The sequence below is a fragment of the Polistes canadensis genome, unplaced genomic scaffold (genome assembly GCF_001313835.1).
Source record: "Polistes canadensis isolate GaletaPanama2010 unplaced genomic scaffold, ASM131383v1 scaffold_17, whole genome shotgun sequence".
Lineage (NCBI taxonomy): Eukaryota > Metazoa > Arthropoda > Insecta > Hymenoptera > Vespidae > Polistes > Polistes canadensis.
Window position 1 is genome coordinate 738,998 of NW_014569564.1, and position 19,241 is coordinate 758,238.

General features: G+C 25.8%; 3 protein-coding genes across 3 annotated transcripts in view; 2 read left to right on the forward strand and 1 right to left on the reverse strand.

The window, feature by feature from the left end:
- LOC106793706 (neutral ceramidase) overlaps positions 1 to 4,447 on the forward strand; it is a 35,300-nt gene extending 30,853 nt beyond the window's left edge. Inside the window, exons 8-15 of the mRNA XM_014760851.1 lie at positions 132 to 254; positions 1,181 to 1,375; positions 2,086 to 2,319; positions 2,767 to 2,862; positions 3,013 to 3,183; positions 3,715 to 3,833; positions 3,948 to 4,116; positions 4,237 to 4,447. Coding sequence (XP_014616337.1) covers positions 132 to 254; positions 1,181 to 1,375; positions 2,086 to 2,319; positions 2,767 to 2,862; positions 3,013 to 3,183; positions 3,715 to 3,833; positions 3,948 to 4,116; positions 4,237 to 4,281 — 1,152 coding nt within the window. The 3' untranslated portion in view covers positions 4,282 to 4,447. The remainder of the gene's footprint in view (positions 1 to 131; positions 255 to 1,180; positions 1,376 to 2,085; positions 2,320 to 2,766; positions 2,863 to 3,012; positions 3,184 to 3,714; positions 3,834 to 3,947; positions 4,117 to 4,236) is intronic.
- The window catches only part of LOC106793708 (sorting nexin-4-like), a 51,926-nt gene that overhangs the window by 18,976 nt on the left and 13,709 nt on the right, over positions 1 to 19,241 (reverse strand). The gene's annotated exons all lie outside the window — the stretch shown is intronic.
- The window catches only part of LOC106793707 (neuromedin-U receptor 2-like), an 18,127-nt gene continuing 9,380 nt past the window's right edge, over positions 10,495 to 19,241 (forward strand). Inside the window, exon 1 of the mRNA XM_014760852.1 lies at positions 10,495 to 11,411. Within this exon, the coding sequence (XP_014616338.1) occupies positions 10,562 to 11,411 (850 nt within the window). The 5' untranslated portion in view covers positions 10,495 to 10,561. The remainder of the gene's footprint in view (positions 11,412 to 19,241) is intronic.

The following is a 19,241-nucleotide window of genomic DNA, read 5'->3' on the forward strand; positions in this document are numbered from 1 at the left end:
TATAATAAAATATAATATCAGTGTCATTTAAAATAACAAAATTAATTAAGTTAATTCAAAGTTTTATAATAAAAACGCGAAGGAACTATTGAGAAATTGTAAAATAATAATTGTTCGTTTGTTTATTACAGGATCTTTGGAAGAATGGTCGTCCGAAGGAAGTAGTCGGTCCGATACGTGTTGTACATCAATTTGTTGATATGCCTAAGGAATCTGCAACGTTTTATAATAAAACTACAGGAGAATTTGAGAAAGTAAAGATATTTTTTTTTATTAGAAAAATTTAAATATACTCTTCTTTCAGTAAATAAATAATTTATATTAATTTAATCAACACATTTTTCTACGATAAGTAAAAAAGAAACAGAAACTAACTTTTATTTCTATGAGCCATTTTAATTCAATATATTATAGTAAAATAATATATTTACTTAAATATTTTAATTTCCAAAAAAAAAATAAAAGAGAGAAAACTATTACACGGTTAACTTAATATATTTTTGTCATTTAAACGTTCAATACAAAACGTTTTCATTTGAAATTGTTTTATCAATTTTTATAGCCATTTATTTACATATGACAAACATTCAATTTATTTTCGTTATTATATTGTTCAATCATTTTAACAACGAATATATCAATTTACATTCGATCGCGCGATTCTTGCTAAACGTTATTATTTTGAAATTTGTCTGTAAAACCTTTCACGCGATTCATCGATCGGAACATGAAATATATAATATATATAATAAACATATATGTACATACGCGTTGCATCTAACAATGATATCGATTAAACCGTACGTATTTCTTAATCCTGCGAAAATTTCCATTTATATAGAATTATAGCGTTTGCCGAGTCGATGATCTCGGATTACATAAAATCATTATATTTCACCGTACCAAGCGCAAGTAGTATTGGTATTTGTGAGATAATTGTTATACCGATGAGTATTTTTTTTTTTTCTAATGTTTGAACTAAATAAGAGAATTCATATCTTTATTACCATTATCGTATTCAGAGCAAAACGAAGGATAGAGAATAAATTTCTAAGAAAGAAAAAAAGAAAATAAATAAATAAATAAATAAACGGGACTAAGGTTCTTGCTTATATAAAAATGTTTTTATTGTCTTCTTTTTGTTTTTTTGTCTCATTCTTATTCTTATTTTTTATTTTAGGTATATGGTTGCTTACCAGCAATGGGTTATAGTTTTGCTGCTGGTACAACTGATGGGCCAGGTTCGTTTTCTTTCGAACAAGGTACCACGACTTCTAATCCTTTTTGGAACGCAGTACGAAATTTTTTAGCTGCTCCTACAGATGAAGACATTCGTTGTCACAGTCCTAAACCTATTTTACTTGCCACAGGTCGAGTAAGTATAATATACAATAATAAAAAAGTCAAATGATAATTCATTCATCGATTCGTTTATTTCGATAAAAGTAATATGTAATTAAATTATATAAAAAATGATAGGATGACGTTCAAAAATAATAAACATATTTTACATAATAATATTTGATAAATTATATAATTTAATTCTTATTTAATTCTTTTATTTTATTATATTATCATAAACTTTATATATATATACGATTTAGTATATTGAACAAACAAAATTCTATGAAAGATTAAATTCGAAATTGATTTTATAACGTATCGTTTGTAAATTTAATTATAATAAATCATCACAGTTAATTGATCATCGAATGACTGTTAAATAAAATATATTACCTTTATATAAATTAATTCATAATACGAAGTATCGAATGAATGAAACATTGTTAATTACAATTATATATATATATATATAATATTTATAATATAATATATANNNATTAAATATATATTATATTTATATTTATTATTATATTATATTTATATTTAATATATATTTAATATATATAATATTAAATATATATTTATATAATCGAATAATAGTATTTAATGAAATAACGTGAAAAATCAGTCTAACAATAATAACTTCATTCTTAATATCTTTGTGATTTCTCTTTTTTCCGTTTCTTTATTTTTCCTCTTTTATTTTTCTTCTATATAACACATTAATCTTGTTTGCTGAAGATGAAGTTCCCGTACCAGTGGCAACCGAGAATCGTTTCAACGCAGGTCGCTTTTATTGGAAATGTTATTATCGCTGGAGTACCAGGTGAATTCACGACAATGTCTGGAAGAAGACTGAGAGAGGCTATCAAAACTGCTACGAATAGCGTCACATACGATGAGGATTACACTGTGATAATCGCAGGCCTTTGTAATACTTACAGTGATTACATTACCACCCCAGAGGAATACCAAGTACGTCTATTCATTTTGTAAAACCTCTCGGTGTAACGAGCATTTCTCTAACATCAACTCTTATGATTCTTCTTCTTATAATTCAGGATTACAATTTTTTTTTAGTTTTGTTCGTTCAACGTTATCTCACAGGTTTTTCCTTTCTTTTTTCTTTTTTTTACATTAACATTCTTTTCCCTCAACGAATACGAATTATTCAAATTATTAATGACTCTTAAATATTTGTTTGAAAAATTGTCTTAAGTATGGAAACCGGTTAAATGAATAATTAAGATCGAGACATTTTTATCTTGTTTCACTTTGAATGTTGATAGATGAATCTATCGTGTATAGTTTTACAGGACATGAATGTTATTATCGTACCAAGAATGTTAAACATACTTTTGTTTTTGTTTTATATCATTATCATTTGATCGTTATCAAGTGTTGTACTTTATTGATTTTTAGATTCAAAGGTACGAAGGAGCATCCACTATATACGGTCCACATACATTAACTATTTATCTTAAATTATATCAAAATCTTGTAATGTCTGCCATTCAAGTAAGTAATTAATAAAAAAAAATAGTATATATTATAATTCGTTGATTTAATTTTATCAATTATTATAAACCTTTTTTTCTTTGACTTATTATATTCCAAATCAAATTTGTTATTGGTCAACAAAATAAAAATCTATTATATTATTCGCAGAAGAAAGAAGTTAATCCGGGTCCTAGCCCGCAGTATTTAAGCTCGAAAAAAATGATCAGCTTTATCACACCGGTTCTTTTCGATGCGGCAAGCTGGGGATACAATTTTGGCGATTGTGTGATACAACCGAATTCTGTCGTTTATCCTGGAGATATCGTCAAAGTATCATTCGTGAGTAACAAGTTGGAAATGTTATTTTTCTTTTCTTTTTCTATAGCGATCATTTCAGACAAAAAAATATGATTATCATTCTTCGAATAAGAAGTTGCAATAAAGAAAAAATAGATATAATAATCAAATCATTATAATGGGTAAAAAAAAAAAAAGAAAACTAAATGAAACATTTTATATAAATCATAAATTATAAAACATTTTATATAAATTATAAATTACATAACATCCAATCGTATTGAATTTATAATTTTAATACTGTTATCGTTTTTCGTATTACATACATACAATTGTTACGAAAATGAATGAATAAATGTTGAATAGTTCATTATATATATATATATCAATACTCTTTTTAAATGATATAAATCAAATATAATCACATTTGCATATTATGTATATGTAATAATACAATTTCCCGTATTTTCAATGGGCGTATTAACAAGATGATAAAATCGATAGAATAATAATGTTTATAACGTGTATCGTCTATTATTTATTTCAACGTTTGATTTAATTTTCATTTTCCAGATCTCGGGACATCCGCGAAATAACCTAATGACGGATGAAACGTATTTGATAATCGAACGATTAGCGATAAATAACAATACTTGGATTACTGTTGCTACGGATGCTGACTGGGAAACAAAGTATGCGTTTCTAATAATTTAATAAACAATTTAGATTAAATGAAATATTTGTCAAATTTAAATATAGAAAATAGATACGATTCGATTATATTATTATTTTTTTTTTTATCATAGATTCGAATGGGTCAGAAAATCTGTTGTCCTTGGTTCGAGTCAGGTTTACATTACCTGGGAAATTCCAAAAGATGTTAAACTTGGTGAATATCGTATCAAACATTTCGGATATTATCGTTATATTCTAGGAGGCATCTATTCTTATCAAGGAACCACTAATAGCTTCAATGTAAGTAAATTACCTCATAATAATAATGATTTAGAAGTACGATTAATGAATTAACGGATTAATTCATTTTTTTTCTCTCTCTTTGATTGATTAATAATTTTTTTCTTTATTTATTTTCAGGTGGTCCAATCTGATCCTAATATCAGTCGAATAAGATATTCCTAAAGACCATCAATTTGCCACGTAACATTTGTTATAATCATTTAACAGATGAAACGAATTACGCTTAATTATCTTGTCTACGAATGTATATATTTATATATACATATAAATATGAACAATATTTACTTATTATGGGCATTTGTAAATTTTAATTAACTTTCGAAACACGAAATTAATTCTATTATCTTTTCGTTACAAAATTGATTAAAGAAAATAATAATAAAAAAAAAGAAAAAGAATATAATATATATATATAGATGCATAATTTTTTTTTCTATATAGGAAATTATTTGAAATATAATACATTTCCAAAGAAAGTAAGCAGAACGGTAATACGTAAAAAGGAAGAAAGTAAAATGAATACGAAAAAGAAGACAGGAGTGGATTACACGCGATTAAAGGGAAAGCTTTCTCGTAATTCATTTTAATAATATCTCCAAGTTTTCTTATCTCCAAGATAAATTTATTTTAACCCACAGAAGAGAGATAGAGAGAGAGAGAGAGAAAATCTTTTGATCGTTGTAGAAAAGTTTGATTTAATTCTCATTGCGATAAATATTACTTTTGTTTTTTTTGTAAATATCGAAGTAAAAATAAGTATTGCCGATATGATTGATTTTTTCTGTTTTTATTTTTTGTATTCTTTCATTTCTAACATTTATTACTATTTAATATCAATTTTTACAAAACACTTTTTAAACGGGCAAATAAATAATTATATTACATATACATGTAAATATTTTGTGTATGATATACATACATAACTCTTTATATTAAATATGCAAATTATGGAAATTATGCGAATTATCGGTGGGAAGCTTATCGTTGCTTAATTACGTTAACCTATATAGATCTTTTATCATAATTATTATTATCCCCTATGTCATTTATATATATTTATTTATTTATTATTTTTTTGTATAGATTATCTTATCATAATGTTCTTTATTGTTGTCCGGCCTTAAAATGTAATTTAATTTCGTTATTGCTTTTTAAAGTTTGCGTCGTTTTATTTTGTTACCGTTGGAATTGTTTGTAGATTTCATAAAAGTTTAATACGAGAAAGAGTAAAAAGAAAAAGGTACAGAGAAATATATAAATATAGAAAGACAAGATAAATAATACGCATATCTCTCGTTGAAAACGCAATGGGTTTTATACTTATGGTTTCCTGCAACGTTTTAGGTCCTTCACTCATGTATTCACACGTGAGTTTGTATTTAAGTAAATCTAGGTTTTCGTGAAAAGGAATCTACTGAAAATTATATATATATATATATATATATATATATATATAAAACTACGATGTATGTGTGTGTCACATAGAAAGCAACATTCAAAAACGTCATACGAGATGACTATAAAGTAGTCACAGATGTTTATTAAAATTCTGTGAAAATACGATTGCGAATAACGTCAATTCTTGGCTATTTTTAAAGAACATATAATGAAAAAAAAAGAAGAAAATATTCTTAGCTGAGACGAGAAACATTTTAATCAATTAATTTATGAAAGTTAGCCTTGTGTACTTCTGTCAATTTATTAAAAAAGATTAATTGTAACTTCGAAAAGAAAAAAAATAACAACTATACAATAAGTTTAACGACCAATCTTATTTTTGATCATTGTTCTTCGGGATAACAAAAGTATATATATATGTAAAAATATTTCAGAACATTAAATCGTATCAAATTAAATCAATGAATATTATTAATAAATTATTCGAAGGTCTTATCGAGAAACAACAAAATTAAGAAAAAAAGAATTTCAAATTTGGCTAAACTTAGACATGCAATAACCTTGACTGTCCCATTGATTCAAAAGTTTCCATCGTTATTTTAATTATATCAGGTATCCACGGTGTCACAAATTTATTACTTCATTTGCACACAAACGGTATGAAAATTTTTGTCTGCATTAATTAATTTCCTTTTATCGTCGCAACACAAAATTTCTATCCCCCTATTTTCTTTCTTTTTAATGTAAAATTCTTACAAAAAAATAATACGAAAGAAAAGATTGCAAATTTTCAAAAGTCCTAAAATTCGCGTGAAACGTTTTATAGATAGATAAAATTTTATTCGAACCAAGTTATAATTTATTAATAGTATTAAATTTTTCGAGAAAAATTTTGGGAAAAGAAATTCCACTTTGTTAACGCGAATATTTAAATAGTTTTATATATATATATAGTTTTTTTTATATTTTCTTATATAACACCTGACATTTACTATCTCGATATCTTTATAGGTAAGTTATATATATCTACTTTTATAATATCCATTATTCTGATTCGATGAATCGTTGAAAAGGCTTGAATTTTTATATCTTCGTTTTTTAGTAATCATCATTTCGAAAACATTTTTTTATACCTTTTTGTTAATCCATTTAAATATAGCATATTGAAAATATTTAGACATTTATAGATGATATAAGATGATATCATATCTCGAAATAGAAATGATTAAATTTGACCCTTCCTCTTACGTTGTGTTTTATCCATTCTCTCAAAAAAAGACGCATCCGCAAATAAAAAAAAAAAACAAGAAATTTTAAAAAATTGACAAATCTATTTTCAGAGCTATCCAATCTAGTTGTTTCTCAACTTTAAATGACTATTTTATTTTAGCGAGTTGGAAAAACACGTGCGTCTCGAACACGTGCTACTCACACTGACTCGTGTTTACATATGAACGAATTCAACTAACCAATCAAATATTGCAAACCCATCGCGCGTACGTGAAATGCAATAACTTTATTGAGAAATTAATTAGCGAGTTATGAAAAGTAATAATTCTTTTTTTTTATATTATATATTATATATAATGGAATAATAATCTTTTAAATAAATGTTACTTTTTTTTTTAGAAAATTATTCTTGGATACTTTGTTTTTTTTTTTTGTAATATCATGCACTCAGCAAATTTTATCGTTTTACTGTAAGAAAATTCAATTTATAACTTATTAACATATTTTAATTATGAATCAATTTGATATACGCGTAGAAAATGATTAATTTCTCAAACATTGTTTAATATTAAGAATTTAATTCCCCCCCCCCTATATATTAAATTTCTTCTCGTTAATAAAATATCGTAATTTATAAATTTGGATTCATAAATAAATGTATTCATTTTATTATAAGAGAAATTCATTTTATATAACGACGCTTGATTATAAATAAATGCAACATATTTATTTCTGCATCTATCCCAATGATTTATTTATTTATTATTATTATTATTATTATTATATTTATAATATTAATATCTGTCTATTTAAATCCACATATACGATATCGTATTATGGTCGCTCAAGTGCATGAAATCCAATTTACAAAGTGTCAACTAAGTTTTAACCAATACTGATACAATACTATCACTAAAGTTTCATTATTTAGTTGAGGAAAGATCAAGAAAGATTTGGGACACTTCCTGAAAACTTTTAAATCTATCAATCTTTCCTAAACAATGATTGTCATGAAAAAAATAAAAGCTTTCTTCTTTATAATGGAATTAGATGAAAAAGTTAAGAATGCAATTTGATTTAGAACTTAGTGACGTTAAACCTTTGAAATTCTTAGGACTATATTTGGTAGAAAAATAAGAATAATTTAAAACAGTATATAAACAAAAATATACTTATTCTAACGATAATTGTTAAATAATAAAGTTACACCCACAATTTTATTTTAACACGAACTTTATTTTTACGCGATCGACTCAAATTTTAAAAAGATCATTTTGAAAGCTCATGATTTATCGTATTATTTTTAGCCGATTTCTTAGAACCGAAACAACCAATCTTCTACTATTCGATAGATGCGATATATTATTTTACACGAATACTTTTCAACGTATTCTTTGAAAAAGTATCTAAAAACAGAATTAGGTGTATAATATAAAATAAAGATGAGCCGTGTGTGTGTGACCTATGTCCATTTTTAATTTTTTCCGTGAAATGTTTTTTTTATGACAATTAATTTCCAATTGTAGATATTATTACGATCAACAACAAAAATATTAAAATGGACTTTGGCAACTTTTAAAATAAACGGTTGCTATATGATGATACGAATTAAGTTTAGAATTTTAAGTTTAATTTTAAATTTAGAATAACTCTCTTAGGCGTTAGAGACTACCAACATCAGCTGATCGAATCTTCATGTGCACTGGAAAAAGATTCATGGTCCAATCCGCAAATTGTGGAGCCCGGTTACTTCGTTACGTCACATGCATTAACCCTTTGACTGTTATAGACACATATATGCGTTTGCTAAAAGTTTTCAAACTTGTTCGTCAATATGAAATGATGTAAAATACTGTAATGTTACGTATTGATTATTGTTTTGAAACTTGTCACACGAAAATTATATATAAGAAACAAAAAAATTTTAATTATTAAATACAATTTATTATTATAGAATCTGTAGAGTTAATAATATTAATTAACGGAAACAGTCGTATTAATAATAAACTATTCCGTTTCTAAAAAACATTTAAGCTAAAAGTATTCAGCACTCACATAATTTAATTTAGCTACAAATAACAAACGTGTACTGATAAGTTGCAACCCCTTAGGGGGTAGTTACTGATCTCAGTGAAATAAAAATAAAAATTAATATTAAACGTATCAAAATTTAATATATTATACCTATTCCTATACCGTGAGCAGTCAAATGACCATTTCTCAATTGAATAGTAAACAATATATATCTTCTTTTATTTCAAAATGATTAATGTATTCACATTATATGCGTTTTCAAGCAAATTTTTGTACAAATTATTAGAATAAACCAAAAAGTTCGTGCTTTTTTTAATTATTATTATTTCCAAAGTAAGTTTCATACAAACAAACAATTCATTATGCAATTTATAACACAATAAACTCACGCGAATTTTTGGTTCAGTTTAATAAAAGATTTTTACAAATTCCAGGACACGATCATTAGAACAAACCTGTTGGTACGTTTAGTGTGTTAAAATTAAAATTGGTTAGTACGTTCGTTATATTTAGGTGTTGGTTATTGGGCCTGAATGGGGCATACGACCCATTAACTGCGGGTTAGGAAGAGTACTGATTTATTACGGATAAATGGAATACCCCTCTTCGCGAGAAAGAGGAAAAGGAGGTGGTGCAAAAGGAGATGGAAGAGGAGGAGGAGGAAGAGGATGGTCAGAGACGACGCAGAAAGTGCCGGCCGGTATTTCCTCCTCTTCGCGTTTGTGTTTAACGTCTCAGTCGCGATTCGTGCGGCACTCGTGACGGTCTCGTGTGCGATATTATAAAACGACAACATCTTTTTTTATTTCTTTTTCCGACCCTATATTCTTTCCTCTATATTTCATTTTTTTTTATTATTCTCGCGTATATCCATCACACACATCCGAAGAAAATCACGTTTTCTTTATATGCACAAAAATCTGTTGTATAGAATTATATAGAAATTTTGTTTGTTGTGTGAAAGGGGGGAAAAAAATTCCGATTGGTTTTCCAGTTTTTCTTTTTTCTTTTTCTATTTGTTTTTTTTTTGTTTCTAGTCGATCGTTGTTGTTTTCTTGTTTATTTTCAAACGTTCTTTTTTTTTTCTTTTTTTTTTCAACCCCCATTCTCGTCGTCACTTTATTTTCGTATTTTTGTTGAATATTGCGTGTGTTCTATCTCGTAGGTGAAGTAAAATTATTTATATATATATTTTATAAGATAGAATTATATAGTTCTCCTTTTTGTTTCCTTTCTTTTTCTTTCTCTTTTTTTATTTGAATTATTTTTACTTTATCTTCTCGAGTGTCATTCCCGAGGTGTCACGTGGATATCAAAATCAATTTACAAAGGGGGGGAAGAAAAAAAAAAGAAAAGAAAAGAAAAGAAACGATTCCGATCTCTTTCGTATCCCTCCTACGTATTCTTACCAATATCACGTGGGAGCAAAATCAATTAGAAGGCAACAGAAGAAAAATAGCAGAAAAATCCTCTCAACTCTTCTTCGAGATCTTAAATAACACAAAAACTACGTTTATTTTCGAACGAACCAAAAGAAAAAAAAAAAAAAAAGAAAAAAAGAGCATTGCTTAACGAAAAAAGAAAAATCATAAGTGAAATTAAACGTTCATTTCGACCGGCTACAAGTTTTAAGTAAAGAAAAAAAAAATATATATATATAAAGTAAAGAAAGAAAAATAACGAAAAGATCGAAGAATGTTTATAAAAGAAAAATCAGAAATAAAAATCAAATGTCAATTTGAAAAGTTATGATCTTAAAGAAAAGAAGATAAAAGAAACGATGGATAATACTCTGTCAGCTAGTTTGGTAGCACCAACAAGTGCATTTTATTCAACGCTTAAGGATAATATTCTTCAACAATTAAACTGTGAATCGTGTTATCATAATAATACATCAAGTATATTAAACGAAGAAAGTTTACCGACGATAATACGAAGGGATTCTTTGTATATAGTAATACCCGTAACCATAATCTATGCATCGATATTCATAAGTGGTACTATAGGTAACATAAGCACGTGTATCGTGATTGCACGCAACAAGTCGATGCACACGGCAACGAATTATTATCTTTTTAGTTTAGCAATATCGGACTTGTTGCTTTTAATATCCGGTTTACCGGCCGAAATGTATTTGGTATGGTGCAAATATTCGTATATTTTTGGGGAAGGTTTTTGTGTTATTCGTGGATTGGCTGCTGAAACTTCAACCAACGCATCGGTTTTAACGATCACGGCATTTACCGTTGAAAGATACGTTGCCATTTGTCATCCATTTTTGTCACAGACCATGTCGAAATTATCACGTGCCGTTAAATTAATCTTAGTTATCTGGTTAGTTGGATTGTCATTCGCGTTACCTCAGGCATTACAATTTGGTGTTGTTAATCCTAATCAAGATATCGTTATGTGTACGGTGAAACGAGTTATAATAAAACATTCCTTCGAGATGTCAACTTTCTTATTCTTCATCGTACCTATGAGTTTAATAACCGTTCTATACATTCTTATTGGTCTTAAATTAAGAAAATCTAATATGATGAAGAGAAAACCTGGAAACGGTGGAGAATCTCAGAGAAGTTGTAAACATCATCCTGGCAGAAATTCGAAGAAAGTTCTTAAAATGCTCGGTAAGTTTTTATTTCATATATCTTAATCCTCTAATTAATTGTTTTTAATTTTTATACAAAAAATAAATGCATATATAAACACGTGAAACTTATAAGAAAATATATATATATAATTTGTATATATTGTATAATATGTAGAATTTCGACTATACAATTACTCACACTGAAACATTTTGTTAATAAAAAAGTTCGATAATGCTTGTAAATTAGATGAGTTTATAGAAAAGTGGGGAAGAGGGCTAGGGGGAAAATAATAATTTTTTCTTCAATTATGAAATTGAATTACAAGCTTTTGAATCATTTCTATTGTCATAAAACATCGCTGATAGTAAATGATATAAATTTCTATTTATTTTTTTACATTCAATATTATTAGATAAATATTTGTAGAGATGAACTATTTAAATGATTTTCATAATTTCGACACATAATTCGATTGAACAATTAAATTTTATCCTTCACGTATCGCAACCAAATCCACGATTACTTTTTACATCTTCGAACTTTGTTCTTTTTGTATCCTGGAGTTTCTTTTTTTTTTCAATAAACAAATTTTAATTACGAATAAAAAGCAATACAAAGATACGTTTGTAACGATACGCCAAGGAATTCTCTCGTCACTCTTGCTTTATTTATTTTAATCAATCTCGAAAACAATAAACGAGTTCGTTGATTGCTTTGCATTATTAACTACTAACAATAAGGTCAAGAAGATAAAAATTTGTTTTTAGTTTCACCAACAAAATTAATTTAGTGTATATTTAAAAGTAATATTTGTTTTTTCACTCGAGAACGATTCAAAAGGCCAACACGTTCGTTCGAATTTTTTTGAGATAAATTTAAGTTATTCGATGATTTTAATTTCTCTCTCTCTCTCTCTCTCTCTCTCTCTCTCTTTCTTTTTAACACTTGACTGAGTAGTTTTAAAATCGTCGGTGAATAGTACTTAAATTTTCAGACATAATTTGAAAACGTTTTTTTTTAAATTACCTTAGAGATTAGCGAGATTTAATAAATTAAAAATATATTTCTCGATGATGAGGGTAAAATAAAAATACAAAAAAAAAAGTATAGCAATTTGCACAGTCTCGTATCTTTATGTCTGGAAACAATTACGATAGTTATTGTATAATTCAATTTTAACGTGTTCATTATTATTATCATCAATTTAAATTTAAGATATATTTATGAAAACATAAATAATCAATGAAAAATCTGAATCTGAATCTGACTTTGTCATGAAACGATAAATTGTCTTCTCGATAATCCATCTCAATTTCATCCTCCTTGAATTTGCTTCTAATTGTTAGTACGTACTCAACGTACATGAATTGGCTTGCTCGTTAGTGGTTTGGTTTAATTAATATATAAATCATCCTAATCAAATTGAACACAATGAGAATTTAAATCGACCGCTTAGTATGTCTCGGATTTACAATTGATTCAATTAAAGTTGATTATTTGTGTGCAACATTTGTAATTTACGAATTTTATTTATGCCTGCGTATATAGGTATATATATATATATTACTATTGTTAAGTAATACTCCAATTTATTTCCATAAATCGAGAAAAATTATTTTTACGTCTTGTTTGTCAATTTAATATCTCGAAATTTCATTCCCATTTTTGAAAAGTGTAATACTGACATTTATTACGTAACATCCGAAATAAATTTACGCTACTTTGTAATAATAATAATAATAATAATAATAATAATAATAATAATAATAACAACCATGCCGCGAACACATAACCGAAATTTATTCAACTCGGGCAGATTCTCGATCAATGCTTTCGAAGTTACGAAACTAACAGATAAAAGGAAAGTAAATTTGCGAGGATTTCGAATAAACCGGAAAAAGGAAAGGAAGATATTTGTACCCTTTTTATTTCTTGTTTACTTACGTTCAAGCATACGAGTAAATAATGAAATACGGAAATATTTTTGTTCATTTTTTTTTTTTTTTTAGGATGGAAATTATACGAGAGACATATATGTCGATAATTATTGACAGTGGAATATGTCAATGTTTTTAATATCATTTCGATTAAATTTAATAGTCATTCAATTTTTGATCGAATAATAATCATCAATTGAAATTAGAGAAAATTCGTTTAATTTTTTGGGAGATTAAAAAGCAATGGTCAAAGGTCAAAGATCGTATTATTCTTTATAAAGGTATAAAAGAAGAATTCGTAAAAGGCAATGACCTAGCTAAATAAGTTTCAATGGTAAAATTATTAACTATATGTTGTAGTATGCTCGTTGTCAAAGACAATCAGATGGAGACAAGATAAAGAGTTAAATGATTTCACCTTCTCCACTTTTACCCTACGCACGTAATAGCTAGTAATTGTGAATAAAGTTTCACACATGCTTATAATTCATATATATATGTACGGATACCTACAGAAACATCTATCTAATGTTTAAGAAACTTGTTTAGGTCGCTAATGTGTTCGCAATATCGATTAGTTTACTTCTACGACTCACCTTTTCTACGGATGACAATGCAATGAGAATTAAATGGGTAAAGTTCTTTCCAAATTAACCTGTCTCTTCGATCACATGACCCTTTATCTTGATCTATTGACACGATTTTATTCGATTAAATGACGTAATCAAGTTCAACGATGAAAACTAATAGTCCTTAACATGAAAAACTCCTACATCCATATATGATATAAATCTAAAGATATGATTATTAAAACTTCATTTTATAGAAATAATATATTTTAATATTTTAAAAGTAATTAATAATATAATCAGGTTTTTATTGCACAACTTACAAAGTTTTTTACAATGTCTTATAATTAATTCACTTATATTTATCTCACATTTTTTAAAAGTAATTAATATTTTGTAATATTTCTTGAAAATTAATAATGCAATTGAATATTGATTAATACATATAACTCTCAAATATGATTTTGTGTAGAAACAATTTAAGATTTAATATCATATAATTTATAATTGATGAGTTTGAAGAAAGTGAATACAAAATATTATGTAGTATAATAGATTTAAATATAATATATATCAAAAGTTTACGTACATCTATTTTTATCAAAAATAACAGTGTAAAATATAACCATGTTACATGTAAAATGTAACCAATCGTGATACGTTTAATGTTCGAGATAAACCATGAAATTGTCTATACATGAAATGATATAAATACGGTTTCTTCCTTTTGAAAAAGAAATTGGAACGTTGATTTTTGCATTTATATTTTTATATTGGCAACCCTAGTAGACCTAGTTGATGTGGAGTGTAAATACAAAGAAAATGTAAATATTATAACGGAATGGTCGACATCGATCGGTCAAAGTTTTCTAACATGATCGCGATCTCTTATGATTAGTAAGTACCACGTCATGCATATATATAAGAAAAAATGAATAGAAAATATTATATTCGAAGATGTGTGTTACACGTTGAACAAAAATGCATCGATATTGATTTTTAATTCTTACAATTTTCCTTACGTTCTTCTTCTTTTTCTTCTTCTTCTTTTCGGTAAGAAAACTTCTAGTACGTCTTAAAGTTACGAAACAGAGTTACGTACGATAGTTATATCGGTAAATGTAATACGATATTAAAAATGTATACTATAATAATATTTTACTCATTAAAAATGCTTCTTAAATTACACAATAAGAAAATAACAACAACAAAAAATAAAATAAAAATAATTGGCCCTTAGAGTGTATCATTTTTATTTTTTATTTTTCATGTACAATATATTAAGCTAATTAATAAATAATGTCACAAGTTTTCATATTTTATATCGACAAAAATATAAAAATTTTATAATATAATATTATGTTTATTATATAATGTTTTTATTTAATAATCAATTGTAATATTAACGCGATTTTTATATATTAATATAATATATTATGATATAATATAATAAAATAGAAAGTTGAACTATAACTAATAATGGAATTTCTAATAAAACATATTATCATTGTTTATTTAATCTTTTAGATACCTTTAAGAGTATCTTAAGAGAGCAATGTACAAAAAGTGCATGTTTACACGCTATCGTTGGAACTTGAATTAATATAATTAATCATTTTGTAAAATAAAATAAAACAAATTTTGCAATTAATCAAATGCTTTCTTATATTATAAAAAAAAAATAAATAAATAATAACATTAATTTTCACTTATTATTAATTTTTTACTTCGGTGCCTAAACGAGTACCACACAATATAATAAAATATTAAAATTAAATTTAACAAAAAAATATTTTTACAATATTATTCCATAAATATATTCATATACGCGTACACCAAAAGAAATATAATATTATTGATAAAGAAAAAAAATTAACGATATATATGTAAATATAACAAATAAAAACGTATTTTATAATCTTATCAGAAAGTTTTGAATAATAATATATAATAATCTTATTTTAAATGTCACGATTGAAATTTATTGCATAGCTTCCCCCGTAAGAATGGCATTCATACAAGTCAAGAAATCTAACATAAGAAGGAGAGGGTTCGGTTAACAGGAAAGAGAAAGGTAGAAAGGAGAAAAGAATGTTGGTACGTTGATAGAAAAGGAAACAAAAAGGAAAGAAAGAAAAATGTTGGTCCTTTGATATGTTGGAGAATCAATGTGCTATTACACGTTGGGGGTGGGTTAGACATGTGGACGGTAAAAGAAAAAAAAAAAAAGGAAAAAAAAAGGGATAAGGTAAAATGTTTTATCTGGAACAATCGTTAACAATTTTTTTTTCTTTTTTTTAACGTAGCTTGAAAAGCTCGAATGCCATTCGGAAATCAATTTTTTATTACTATTTCAAGTTATTTTATTTCGTTCCATTTTTTTTTACTTTTATTTTATAAGAATACAAATGTACTTTCTTCTATTTCAATAAAGTTATTGTATATAAAATTGTTTTTTTTTCTCAGATTTAATATATATATATACAAGTTATATAATTGTACTAACACGTTACATTCATATTTTTCACATTTTATAAATTTCTATTTAAAATATAAATTTTTATTTTCTTTATCTAATTCCAACTATAAGATTTACTTTTTAATTTTGTCATTACGATAAATTCGTTAATTCGCATTGAAATTATGTTTTAGTTCGTAAAATTTTATTTCAAATTGAAATACACATTTTCCATAGATTTACATACCATCCGATTATTTTTCCACTTAATCGATTGACACGTAACAAAGATATAATCTCTGGTATTTAAAAAGAAAAATAGGAAAAGAAGAAAAAAAAAAAAGCTATAATTTTCATTAACAAGTTACATGCATCATTATATAACTATATCTACCAAAGAAATTAAGAATCGCGAAGACGATAAATGCATTGAAGATCTCGTTCGTATCTTTTTTTTTTTCTAAGTAGATACATGAAGTGCATAAAAATTAATTGCTTTGAGTTGCAGTAAAAAAATTGATTTAGTACTGAAAGAAAATGGGTAGAGATTCTATGAACGCGATAATGTGCTATTATTATAGTCATTATATTATAGTACCTGCTTTTGTTAAAGAATCGCGTCAAAATTCTATCATATTATTTTATTTCATTTATTTTTATGTTTCAATATTAACATTTAATATATATGTAATATTTTTTTATATATATATATATATATATATGTAAATTTTTTTCATTAATGAATAAATGGAATGTTTCATAGAATATTATTATCGAATAAAAACCGAGTATTATTTTTTTTGTTAATGTCTCAACATATGTCTAATCAATCATGTAAATCTCGTTATCGGATTGTAAATAAAATTAAATAATAATCTTGTAAAATTTTTATGTAGTGTAATTAAAGAAGATAGATAAAAAAATAAATATATATATAAGGTGGGACATTGCAATTGTCATTTTTAAAAAGATTACAAATAAAAACGAAAGCTATCGATTAATATATTAAAATTGTTTTCAAGTATTATCATGCATCTATAAATTTACAAATGCAAATATTCTTAATTAAAATACACCCACTCTATATAAAAAAAAAAATATATATGTATAATAAGAAAAAGAGTGTGTTATTGTTGTGATAAATTTTTAGAAAGAAATAATTCATACGTAATGTATAGCCATATATACCGTGTGTATCGTACAAATATAAAAGAATGAAATGATGAAACGACAAAGTAATTTATACAAACACATACATTCATTCAAAGTCACGATCACTTTCTCATTCATAGAAACACAACGTTAGCATGACGTATTTATATTTTCAGCTAGATCCATCATTCAAATTTCATCGAGATTTAATGTAACTTTAGTTCAACTCTTTGATCATTCATTAAATTCAGGAAATACGTATCGTTTCATTGACTTATACATAATTAATATTACGTATATAGATACGTGGAGATTTTGTTGGAATAATCTAATTTGTTATTTACTTTCACGATAATCGAACGAAACAATCTACCAATTACGTTCGAAATTACTTTGATTTCAATTAGACGATTTAATTGCCACGTGTCGTATATTACAATGGAAAGAAACAAAAATAGAGAGAGAGAGAGAGAAGAAAATTAACGATGTACTTTGCACTAAAAAATTATTGTTTGAATCGATGTGAAAATATATACAATAAATAATTTCAATATTTATAATAATTTTTAATAAATTATATATTAAAATAACTGTACGAAAAAATTAGATTAGATTAATTATGTAACTTTATTAGCCCTTTGCGAACGAATATTGTAACATCGTATACTATATATATATATATATCAAAAAGTTCCAACGTAAAAAAATAGAAATATTTCAGATAATACTGATAATAATAACGGTAACAAAATCATTCTCGCAAAATATTATTGCATATAATTGACACTGCGTAATCTTACTTTATATACAACAAAAATATATTCAAGGAAAAAAACAAAAAATTATACTAAAAAACATTCTTATCACGTAAAGCGTTATTAGTTTAGCGATAAGATAGATAATATACAAAATTCAAAAAATATGATATAAACTAAAATAGATATATCTCCTGAATATTTAAGTATCGTTCGAATAATAAATATTTATCTCGAATTTAAAAATAAATATTTTCCTCTGAGAAAGATTAAACAAATTTGCAATTTTAAATAATTTTTTTAGTAAGACAAATAATCAACACAAATAGAAAAATATGATATATATATATATATATATATAAAAATTATCTATTGCAGTGTTAATGATACTATGCAATATATATCTTATCAAACGAATATATATCGAATTTAATTTAATGCTAAGATTTTTCCATCGAACCAACGTGGAAATTTTTCTTCGAAGTAAATTTTCGAATTCCACTTCGGAGCCATTGTTATACAAGAAACGGTATATGCAAGTACATGCATATTCATCAAATACACGTTGACATAATCGAGTAATGTCGAAGAAATCGATATACAAGTTTGGTGTATAATATTCAACGAATCATCATGTTAGCTTTAAAAGGAATTGTTGGTTTTATTTTTGGACCATTTTACGCGTAAATAATCGATGCATTTTTTATTTACTGTTTATTTTTATTCTTTCTTCGTCGCATTTCAAGCTTGTCGAAGAAGTATAAAAGTTTTTGCCGTTCAAACTTTGACTTGGCGTAACGGTTAATTAACATAAAAAAACAAACGTTACTTACTTAATTAGCTTATCATTATTATTAATTCCAAGGTGTTACTTTCAACGATTTAAATCGAAGTGCACAAAAGCGATTCAACAATGACAATTATCAATTTGTGTATATTAATTGCCATGATTTAAAAACAAAAGAAAAATATTATATATATATTTATATTATTCT